We start from the raw sequence: 11,345 nt of genomic DNA, 5'->3' as shown, positions 1-11,345 counted from the left end.
TCCTTCCTTTCCTTCCTTTCCTTCCTTTCCTTCCTTTCCTTCCTTTCCTTCCTTTCCTTCCTTTCCTTCCTTTCCTTCCTTTCCTTCCTTTCCTTCCTTTCTTTCCTTTCCTTCCTTTCCTTCCTTTCCTTCCTTCCTTCCTTTCCTTCCTTTCCTTCCTTTCCTTCCTTTCCTTTCCTTCCTTTCCTTCCTTTCCTTCCTTTCCTTCCTTTCCTCCTTTCCTCCTTTCCTCCTTTCCTTCTTTCTTTCCTTCTTTCTTTCCTTCTTTCTTTCCTTCTTTCTTTCCTTCTTTCTTTCCTTCGTTCTCATACAGGTCTATGCATGCACAAACTTATTTTTTGTTCCCCTCTTAGTAAAGCTCCTTACAGCATCTAACAGATGGCAAAGCTGGCAAACTATTTTTAATACTGTCTAACATTTGAAGCTCAGAAAAATGGAGAGATTTCACAAATATCTGCTGTTTACTATTGCAGAGAAAAAAAGAATACACAGTTGTCTTTGAGGAAGCTGGACTCATGTTATAATATTTGTATCTGAATTTAAAGAAGTCTAAGAGATGTTTAAATGCAGGATGCTAGGTAAGGCTTCTGCTGAATATCAGGAACAGTGCCTGATAAAGTAGATGCTCTTATCACTATTTTTTGAGGAAGACCTATTTGCTTACAGGTCTGAAAAATCAGTTTCTATCAATGATTTCTGCAGTGTTAACTGAAAGCTCTGGATTCTGTTCCATTTTGATACGGACAACAAATCATGCTGGAGAGATTCACATCAGCCCTCTGTCTTGTTCAGAAATCCTCCATGAAAGCTGCTGTAACAGAAGCAGCAACAATTTCCATAGTCCATGTGAGATACATAGCTGAGTTTTACCAGACTCTTCTCTGACACATATCTTTCAGTCTCATTAGTCAAAGATTATCATTTCAGACTGCTTTAACTCCACTATTTCAGCCCTGAAAGGGTGCTCTCCTCATGAAATGAAAAAGCACCAGCAAGTGCTAGAAGTCTTGAATATAGCAAGCAAAAGGAATTGAGATTACACACTGGGGATAGACTAGCTTTGAAAATGTTCCTGTATTATTCACTGAGGAGTTTTAGTAGAGTAAAAAAACACCAAATACTAGTTAAATACTTGGAAAACTCAATTACCAACAATAGATCAGGACAGGATAACACTTTGGACAGGGATTGCAGTGTACAGAGAGGATTAACTGTTCTCAGGATCAAATATAGAGCAGAAATTGGATTTGTAGGCCATGTTTTTACCCATCCTATCTCATAGCAAAATATAATGTGATTAGTTGTAAACTCATATGTCACAGAGTGAGCACTGTGGTCCCATACTGATATCTCCATCATGACCCTTAATATTAAACTAGTTCTCTGAGCAAGAAAGCCAGACAGATACCAGCAGTCTTAATCTCTACTTGTTTTAAAATCCTTATCCCCTGCCAGAGTGGATACTATGGGTCAAGAGAGAATGACCTATCAGATGAAGAGTTCCCAAAAAGCTCAGAACTTTCTCCAGCACAGAGAACAGCCTCCAGTTTCAGCCCACAGAAAGGATCTCTGGGCTGGGAACCATGCATCACTCTTGAGCCACTCTGTCCTACTTCACAGCTACTGCATGCCTCATCAACATCTTATTTCTACTCCAAAAAGCCTCAGTTATTATTCATTATTCTTTTTTCCCCCTTTGCTTCACATCACCATCAAAAGCAGACAGAGTGTAATACTCAAAGCTGCAGGACAACCACCTTCTCTAATAATGGGAAAAAAAAATGTATGTCTTAGCTGGCTCAAGGACAGCCACAAGCCATATGTCACTGTATTGGCTTCATGGTGCTAATGTCCCTGCTATGGTAATGGACTTGAGGCAAATTGGATTCCTATACCGTGCTGGAGCCATCAATAGTACACAGCACTGTCCAAAATACATTCCAGTCGTATTCCACAGACACACACAACTGACACTGGCTTTATTGGGAACATAATCATGCAGGCAATAACAGGAACAATTGCACAGTTCTGGGAAATGTTTGAGGCTGTCTGCTTTGTTTTAAAAGAGAAGGAAGTTGGTCAGGAAAGCTCAGCAGGTTGCAAAAGCAGAGAACTTTAGTAGTTGATTAGGAGGGGAAAAAAGGAACAGCTGGAAACAACCATTTACATCCCAAGACAAGTATCAAAGTGCAGTGGGTGATTCACAAATCCACTTTTAGTAAACTTAAAGAGAAATGTCAAATATGGAAGGATATATAGCACATGTGAGAATAGCTCACAATCTAGAAAATAATATCTACAGTCTTTGTTTTGCTTCCCACTCTTTCACTATTGCATGGAGTAAAGGGAGGCATTAATGTTCCTCCTCAGTACACTGAAAGCTCCTGCTGCTTTCTGTGAGTCAGGTTGCCTTTCTTACCTTTAATGTTTTTTAAAATATATATTTTCAACCTTTTCCTCTGCCCCAGTCAATAATTGATTTCCAGAAGAAGAAACCTCAATACCTGAAATAGCACTCCCATCATATCACAAGCCTTTACCCTGTGTTCAGATACAATTAACATCATCTGCTCCATTTCTGCTGGTACCAGTAGTTGGTAAAGGAGCAATTTCCCAGCATTCTGTCAGCCAATTTTGGCAGCTAACACTCCAATGGGATGCTGTGTTTTGCACTGAGCAGGATTCCATACTATCTGAACCTGATCAGCTCTGCTTTATTGCTTTCATAACTACTTATTTTAAAAAAACAAGGGTAAATCACAGAAATAGTTAGGACAACCTTTTAGAACACACCCAGACATTAATCCCACCCATTTCCTCACTAACAAATGCTAACTACTAGCAATCAATTGCCTTGGAATTTACAGTGTAAATAAATTACCTACTATAATTTCATTTGGGTCAGGAAACAGGGAAGGTGAGTGTGTGCTTCTGTATCAGTCATAACTGTCTTTTGAGGAGATTGGTGTCACACAGCTAATGATGCCCAGCTGAAAAATAAGAGAACTTTTAACTGCCAGTGCAAACTGAGATCTGATGTATTGCTCCAGCATTGAAACAAGGGTGTGTTGAATCACATCTCATGCACAGCAGAACTGAGTCAGGGCGGCCAGACATTGCGTTTTTGCCTTGATTATTCCAGTGTTTCAGGAGGAAAGATGGTGAAATAGGTTTCCATAAACCTCCAGCTCCAAAAGGCAAGCTCATATTGATCTCAGCCTATACTCCTACAGGGCTGTAAGTGGGCACAGAGCTAGAGCTTTAGGTCAGGCGGGTTGTGTGGGTGTATGAGAGTCAGGGTAAGGTGAACTGAGTGGTAGGTGAGACAAGAAGCCAGAAAAGCTCATGCTGGAACAACAGTGTGGAGGCGTGCATGGGCAGAGGAAAGAAAGCATCAGAGAGCATACTCCCGGTAGCACAGCCTCTCCAGGGCCTGGTGCTGCCTCCAAAACTCCCGGAGTTCACATTTTCCCAAGCAATTAATAGACACCCACCCTTCTTGCTGGCAGAGCATCCTACCTTCTCCCTCTGCAGCTTCATCTCTGTGAGCAGCAGAGGTCTGGGTTGGGCATCACATGACATCTCTGTGCTACCAGGAGTGTAGGATTATGTCACTGAGTGCCAAGTGAATGCTGTGTTCTCAGTCTCACTGCTGGCCTTTTAAGGTGTGAGCTCTGACCTTGCATTAGGAACAACGCTGATAGACCATGGGGAACTGGGCATGACCGTGGGGAAATGCTCTCTTCTGCTTACAGCAAGCTTTTGGTGGAGTAATCCAAATAATAATGCACTTTTATGCTATCCAAGGAGCTCCTTATATCTGGACGATATATGTTTAAAAAAAACAAAGTCACTTTCAAAATCCAGGGCGTTGCTTAATTAAATCTGTGGTTGTTGCCATCCTGCAGTTCATCTGCATTGTGAGATACCTTCTGCCATCAGTCGTCATACATTACTGCTCTGCTTCAGAGCAGCACAATTAGGTCTCTTGAGCTTTCTTCCTTTATCAAAATGAAGCACAGGTATTAAAGCTAGAGGGGAGAAATATTCCAGCTCATGAGTCAGATCAGATAATTAAAATGATAAGATTAGCCTTAACATTGTCCCACTTCAAGCCTGAATAGAGTTCATATCTCACTGGGAACTAACTGTCCTTTCTCTCCTCTGCCATTTTTTTTTCTCCTTCTGTTGTTCTGTTTGGAAGGTGATCTTCAGTAAGTACTGCAACTCCAGGGATATCATGGACCTCTTCTGCATTGCAACAGGGTTACCAAGGTAAGACTCATTTATCACATGCATTTCACTATTGCTCTGATACTCCTAGGGACAATTTAAAGCTGGGCCCCAAATGATCTGGTTACCTGCTTTCCAGGCTTCTTTTTTATTCCAGACTGCTGGAATAATTTGGGGGCTGTGCAGAGAACTCAGCTGGAGAAGTGCACAAAGCCCTGGTGAGTGCTTAGTTGCCTATTCTACAAAAATTACAGGCAGCACAGAAGTCTAGCCAAGAGCATATGCAGGCTCTGTGCATCTACCAATTACACCCATACCCCAGCACTACATTTTTGTCCCTAGAGACTGAAACACCATCATAATTATAAAACATGATTTTTAAGTAAAGAACCTGAGACCACTGAGAAACACTGCCACTAAATCATAGAACCATAGAATGGTTTGAGCTGGAAGGGACCTTTAAGATCATCTGGTTCCAACCCCCTGCTATAGGCAGAGACAGCTCCCTCTAGATCAGGTAGCTCAAAGCCCCATCCAGCCTGGCCTTGACTGCTTCTAAGAAGGGGGCATTCACAGCCTCACTGGGCAGCCTGTTCCATTGTCTCACCACCATCACGGTAAAGAATTTCTTCCTGATATCAAGTCTAAATCTACCCTTGCCAGTTTAAAGCCATTTCCCCTTGTCCTGTTGCTACCTGCCCTTATAAAAAGTCCCTCCCCAGCTTTCCTGTAGGCCCCTTTCAGGTGCTGGAAGGCTGTTCTAAGGTCCCCCTGGACCTTTCTCCAGGCTGAAGAGCCCCAGCTCCCTCACTCTGTCCTCATAGGGGAGGTGCTATTTAGATACACTACAGACTAGTGGTAGGCTGAGAGAGCTGGATCTGTTCAACCTAGAGAAGAGACAGCTCCGAGGAGATCTGAGAGCGGCCTTTCAGTATCTAAAGGGAGCTGTAAGAAAGAAGGGACAGACTCTTTAGCAGAATCTGTTGTGATAAGACAGGGGGAAATGTTTTCAAACTAGAAGAAAGGAAATTTGGGTTGGATATACGGAAAAAGGGTGGTGAGGCACTGGCACAGGTTGCCCATAGAGGTGGTTGATGCCCCATCCCTGGAGACATTCACAGCCAGGCTGAACAGGGCTCTGAGCAATGTGATGTAGCTGTATTGCATTGCAGGGGAGCTGGACCAGCTGGCCTTTAAGGGTCCCTTCTCAACTCAAATGACTCTGTGATTCTATGATTCTAATCCCAGATATGAGATAGTAAAAAAACATCCCCTCAGAACCATTTTACAGAATAAGGGGTGGCGGTCCCCCCAGCCATGTCACAACCCCACCCTTATCAGAGAGTATCCACTGTCCACTGGTGACATCGAGCAGTGGTAGAAAGCTGTGCAGCAGCACTCAATAAGCCATGCTGTTTATCTCTGTACATACAAGTTTATCATACCAAAATAAAAGAAAAGAAAATACAAAAACAAACCAAAAAACAGGGAAAAGAAAATAATCCTTTAATCGTGTGGGGGTTTTTCTGCATGACTCTAGTTTGGTACTGAAAGATAACATTGTTTGTAGTCTATTCTGAGTCTGCACTGACTTGGAATTTGCATAGACTGCTGCACATAGTACTTTTTTCTGTTTATCCTTTCCTTTTCTTCCAATTTGACATCAGAGACCTTAATAACTCTTGTTTGCCTCTGATATCAAGTACTTCCACTCCATTAACAAGGAAACACTGTTTAGCGGTCAGAGTTGTTAATGAATTCAGTGTTCCCAGCATATCTGGCCTTTTATTTTCATCAGAGGACTTCCACAATCTTCCACAATTTTTCAAAGAATCAAAGAATCATTTGAGTTGGAAGAGACCCTTAAAGACCATCTGGTCTAAGTCTCCTGCAATGAACAGGGACACCTACAGCTACATCAGGTTGCTCAGAGCCCTGCCCAGTCTGACCTTGAATTTCTCCAGGAACAGGGCATCCACCACCTCTCTGAGCAACCTGTGCCAATGCCTCACCACCCTGATTGTAAAAACTTTTAATTGTTCATTGTAATCAGGCTCCTGGAAACGAAGAAAACATCCAAGGCTTACATGTGAGCCTATGAGATCACATGTAGCACAGGATGAAAATAAAGGCTCCATATTCAGCAAGACGTCTGTTTTGTTTGTTTTGGTAAGGGAGTAACTAGATAATTTAAAAACTGGTAGTCATTTGTGTAATATGAGTCAATATATAGCTGCCGAGTCGATGTATTACAAAACATAGCTTTTCAGCAGAAATTAGTTGATGAGTCAACAGCATACACAAGTTAGCAGGGAGCAAAGTTTCCTCTGAGATCAAAGATGATCATACAACATTTTCCCAAAACCATCTCTGGTAATTGAAATGGGTGAAACATCAAACCTACTCTGATCCTTCTTGTACCAAGTTAGAGTGTGGATGGGGCAGTGTCAGGAACATAGCATAGGGGAAGCTGGCTACATGTAGTACACAGCAGCACAAGATCTCAGCCAGTGTTTCTTGCTCAAATAAAGATCTGTGGAACATACTTTTCAGGAACACAACCATCTCTCTCTTGACGGCAGATAATTGCATGGTGTCCATTGATCCGACGATGCCTGCAAACTCAGAGAGGTAAGTTTCATGGTAACCTGCTCTTCAGGTTACCCTTGGTGATGCCCAAGGGAAAGTGGGTGTTGGGTTGCAGGTGCCTCTTGGTATGCAACACGAGGTGAGCAGCTCTCCAGGGAAAGCCTACGGAGAGAACTGAATGCCAACTCAAAGTGCTGACGCCAGCTAGTTTTGAAAATTTTTGCTTATTGTTAAATAGAAATTATAGTCAGAAAAAATTGCGCTTTTAAGTATTTGATGTTGAACATCGTTTCCCATTCCACTCCGCATGCTGTCAAGGCTCCCAGTGCCTTTGTTGCTCTGTTAGGACCAACAATGACTTCAGCAGCAAGTGAAGGCACAACTCTTTGATGAGGTTGGGCCTCTTCCATGCTGGCGTCAGCCCTTCCTTTCTTCAGATCCCTTTCTCTTTTTCTCCTTGGCTTCCCGTTGCTTGTTCAACTTTGCACTTTTATTTTCATCCTGTCTGCTTGCAGTTACCACATTTGTTTTTACTTATTTCATTGTGTATTCCATCATCACTTGTCACTGTCATCACAAACAATGATGCCATGTTCTGGGCATCTCAATATAAGGACATTAAACTATTAGAGACCGTCCAAAGGAGGGCTACAAAGATAGCGAAGGGTCTGAGGGCAAGGCGGCTGAGGCCCCTCGCTGTGCTCAGCGCAGAGCAGAGGAGCTGAGGGGAGGCCTGATGGCAGCTGCAGCTCCTCACAGGGAGCGGAGGGGCAGCGCTGAGCTCTGCTCTGTGTGACAGCGACAGGGCCCGAGGGAACGGCATGGAGCTGTCAGGGGAGGGCAGCTGGGGGTCAGGGAAAGGGGCTGCACCACAGGGCGGTGGGCGGGGAACGGGATGCACGGGGCTGTGGGCATGGACCCGAATGCTGGAGTATCAAGGAGCATCTGGACACTGCTCTCAGAAATATTGTTTGATTTTTGTTGGTGCTGTGTGGAGCCCGGAGTTGGACTCAGTGATCCTTATGGGTCCCTTCCAGCTCAGGATATTTTACAGCTCTGTGATATTTCTCAGAGAATGCCTATGTGAAATGCAAGCTGCAATCTCAGCACTGCTAACAACAACCCTCCCCAACTCTTCCAGGTCTCCATACAAAGTGATACCTGTTGCTACTGGGCAGCTCTCAGGTAAATAATCCTTTTGCATTGCATTTGCTGAAACTGAGGTTGCAGTCACTTCCATGTGGAAATTACATGGCTGTGACACAAGAAAGATGACTGTCGTGGTTGTAGCTATGGCGGAAAGAAAGTATTCAGGAGGAAAAGTAAAAAAAAAGTTGTTCCCACAATTCGAAGTCTTTGAAGATAATGTAGAATGGCTGGGGCCCAGGGGACTTCTAAAGCACTTAGCTTAGGCCCAACTCAACATTGCTGATATCTCAGGGAAAGCCCCACCTTGAGCAGCAGTTCAGCTAGGGCATCGCCAACCGCATTTGCAATCCCATTTTTCAGCGCTTTGTTCATCTCTAAGCAAACCTTTGCTAAAAGCTGAGCACTGTGTTTGAACTCCATGTTATTTCCAAATGGCTGAGAAGGGAGCAGAATCTCTGTTGCAGGCATGGTAGCTTGGAGTGTAATAAATATTTTAAAACACATGACATGATTAAAAGGGGCCTGGATGAAAGATGACATTTGGATTACATTCCCTGGTGCACAGTGGTGTTTTCCCTCATGGACAGGACTGAAGTGGCACTTCTACCATTTTTCTTTGCACGTCACTGTCAGGATCAGTCCACTGTCAGGATCAGGCACTGTAGCACATTGTTTGCTTGGGGCAATTCTTGCACAGCATCCAGCTTATGACAGCCCACATCTGTGTAACTGCAATATCTCCTATCACTGGTTCACAGGCAGCCATGAGCAGGACCTTATGCTGTACACTGGGGATGGAAGGGTACATCAGCAGGAGACAGCCTGGAGGAGTCAAATGGAAAGGTAGAAGAGTTGGGGACAAGAGTTTAAAATCATCTTGGGAATGGAGAGAACGTGGGAAGGGCAGGAAGGAGACAGAAAGCCTGGGACTGGAAAAAAAGTAGTGATTTACAGAGATGAGTTAAGCTCTCGAGGCAGGAGCAAACCAGTCTGGCTGTTTCCTTGCTAGTGTCAGGTCCCACCTCTTCTCAATGTCCAGATGGAGATCAGTAATGAGTGGTGTCCCTCAGGGATCAGTACTAGAACTGATGCTCTTTAACATCTTCATCAGTTACACCAGTAGGGAAACTGAGTGCACACTCAGCACATTTGTGGATGACACCAAGCTGTGCTGTGCAGTCAGCATGCCTGAGGGACAGGATGCCATCCAGGAGACTCCAGCAGTGAGGCCAGGTGAATCTCATGAGGTTCAACAAATCCAAATGCAAGGTCTTGCACCTGAGTCATGGCAGAACCCACTATCAGGACAAGCTGGGGACAAAAGGACAGAGCACAGCCCTGGAGAAAGTGACCTAAGTGTACTGGTGGATGGCAAGTTGGACAGACATAAGCCAGCAATGTGCCCTTGCAGGACAGAAAGCCAACTGTATCCTGGCCTGCATTCAAAGAAGTGTGGCCTGCAGGGTGAGGGAGGTGATTCTGCCCTCCTACTCTGCACTGGTGAGGTCTTACCTGGAGTACTCCATCCAGATGGGGAGTCCTCAATACAGGAGAGACATGCAACTGTTGGAAAGCGTTCAGAGGAGGGCCACAAAAATGGTCTGAGGAGTGGAACACCTCCCCTGTGTGGATAGGCTGAGAGAGCTGGGGCTATTCAGCCTGGAGAAGAAAAGGCTCTGGGGAGACACGAGAGCGGCCTTTCTTTATCTAAGGAAGACTCTTTCACAGGGTCATTAGCGGAAAGTGTTTCAAACTAAAAGAGGGGAGATTTAGCTTCTATACAAGAAGCTTTTTAGGACAGAGCTGCTGATGCACTGGCACAGGTTGCACCAAGAGGTGGTGGATGTCCCATCCCTGAAGACAGTCAAGATCAGGCTGAAGAGCCTCTGAGCAGCCTGATGTATCTGTAGCTCTGTTCATTGCATGGGAGTTGAACAAGATGGACTTGAAAGGTTCTTTCCAACTCAAATGATTCTCTTATTCTTGCTTAGGCTTTTGTGAGAAAATCTAATGTCTGTGAGTACTGTTTTTCAGAGAGGGGAAAGATAGGGAAACAAACCCATTCTATGATGCACCCATGTTCCTTGTGGCAGAAACATCTGCAGGAGAGGGCACAGCAAGGCAACATAGGAGGATGCCCAGGGAGACTCTGAGAGGCAACAGCGAGGCCCTTGTGCATACAGAGAGCAAAGGAGAGCAGCTGGAAAACAAGGAAGAACTTTATCACAGAGAGGTTTGTTGCAAGTCATAAACAGGTCCCAGGTCAACAGTGAAAGCCAGGGGACACACGTGACCACTAAGGGGAAGGAAGCTGTCTGCTGAACTATTTCCTGATCCTAACAAACTCAGCAGGAGCAGCAACACACTACACGCATGCATGATCAGGTCAGAGGAGGGATCTCAATTGGAGTGCATTTATCTGCCAAAGATTGAGAAAGGCAACTGCTGGTGGGGCTGCACCAAGGAATGCCACTGTGAAGTACCAGCAGGGAAGCCGAATGAGGGTCTTTATAGAAAACATCCTTTTTTCTTTCTTTTTTTTCCCCCCACGTGACGCTAGCTGTATATTTTTATAAGACCATACAAGACTTTTCACACTTTCCCAAGGCCCTCATTCTTCAGCCTAGCTGACAGCCCATGGCTCTGCTTTGTTCTGAATGCAGCTCACTGTGTCGACAAGGTCTCCTCTCTCTCTCCATGTTTTGTAAAACAAAACTTTCCTAAAATTTGAGCTGAAAAGGGAAGAAAAATTCTGGTGGTTGCCAAAGCATAAAACAGAGTCTGCGATGGAAAGAGGCAGAAATCTGAACTGTGTGTGATGGAACGAGTGTTCCTTGGTGTCTGTTTCTCTTTCACATGGGTTGTCATTAATCTTAAGCATTCCTGACATTTTGCTGAGAGTAGAAAGAATGAGCAGAGTGGGAAATTGTTCTTCATTAAAAGAGAAAAAACAGTTCTGTTCTGGCCATCACTTCTGAAACAGCTCTGCCTATGTGATTCTGCCTCCCAGAGTGACTCTTCCAAAGGCAAGGAGGGTAACCCCATTTCCACTGTGTGGGAGCTCCTGAGCATCTTTCCAGCAGTCTCCCAAGCAGCTGGATGAGAGCAGCCCATGCTTCAGCAGAACAAAGGCTGTAAAAGGTGGGACTGAAAAAGATGATCCTTTGGGAGGAAAATACATGCAGTGGCTTCCATCCAGCAGAGGAGATATCCACCAGAGTCCTACTGAGAAACTGTTCTTCATTTCCTGGCCATAGCCACGGGAGAGGGTTGGAATTAAAGAGGTTATTACTCCAGCATCTGCTGGATGCAGCTGTGCTCTCACAACCAGTTGTTTGTGAAGTTACTGCATCTACCACCTGCTGTCCCCTGCC

At 44.6% G+C, this 11,345-nt stretch overlaps 1 protein-coding gene across 1 annotated transcript in view; it reads left to right on the top strand.

Moving 5' to 3' along the window:
* Positions 1-11,345, top strand: part of PDE9A (phosphodiesterase 9A) — a 42,336-nt gene that overhangs the window by 5,994 nt on the left and 24,997 nt on the right. Inside the window, exons 2-4 of the mRNA XM_042867089.1 lie at positions 4,205-4,275; positions 6,787-6,864; positions 7,964-8,007. Coding sequence (XP_042723023.1) covers positions 4,205-4,275; positions 6,787-6,864; positions 7,964-8,007 — 193 coding nt within the window. The remainder of the gene's footprint in view (positions 1-4,204; positions 4,276-6,786; positions 6,865-7,963; positions 8,008-11,345) is intronic.

The sequence above is a fragment of the Lagopus leucura genome, unplaced genomic scaffold, assembly GCF_019238085.1.
Source record: "Lagopus leucura isolate 7727_CA_CO unplaced genomic scaffold, USGS_WTPT01 Super-Scaffold_100001, whole genome shotgun sequence".
Taxonomy (NCBI): Eukaryota; Metazoa; Chordata; class Aves; order Galliformes; family Phasianidae; genus Lagopus; species Lagopus leucura.
This window is presented reverse-complemented; position numbering and strand designations above follow the sequence as displayed.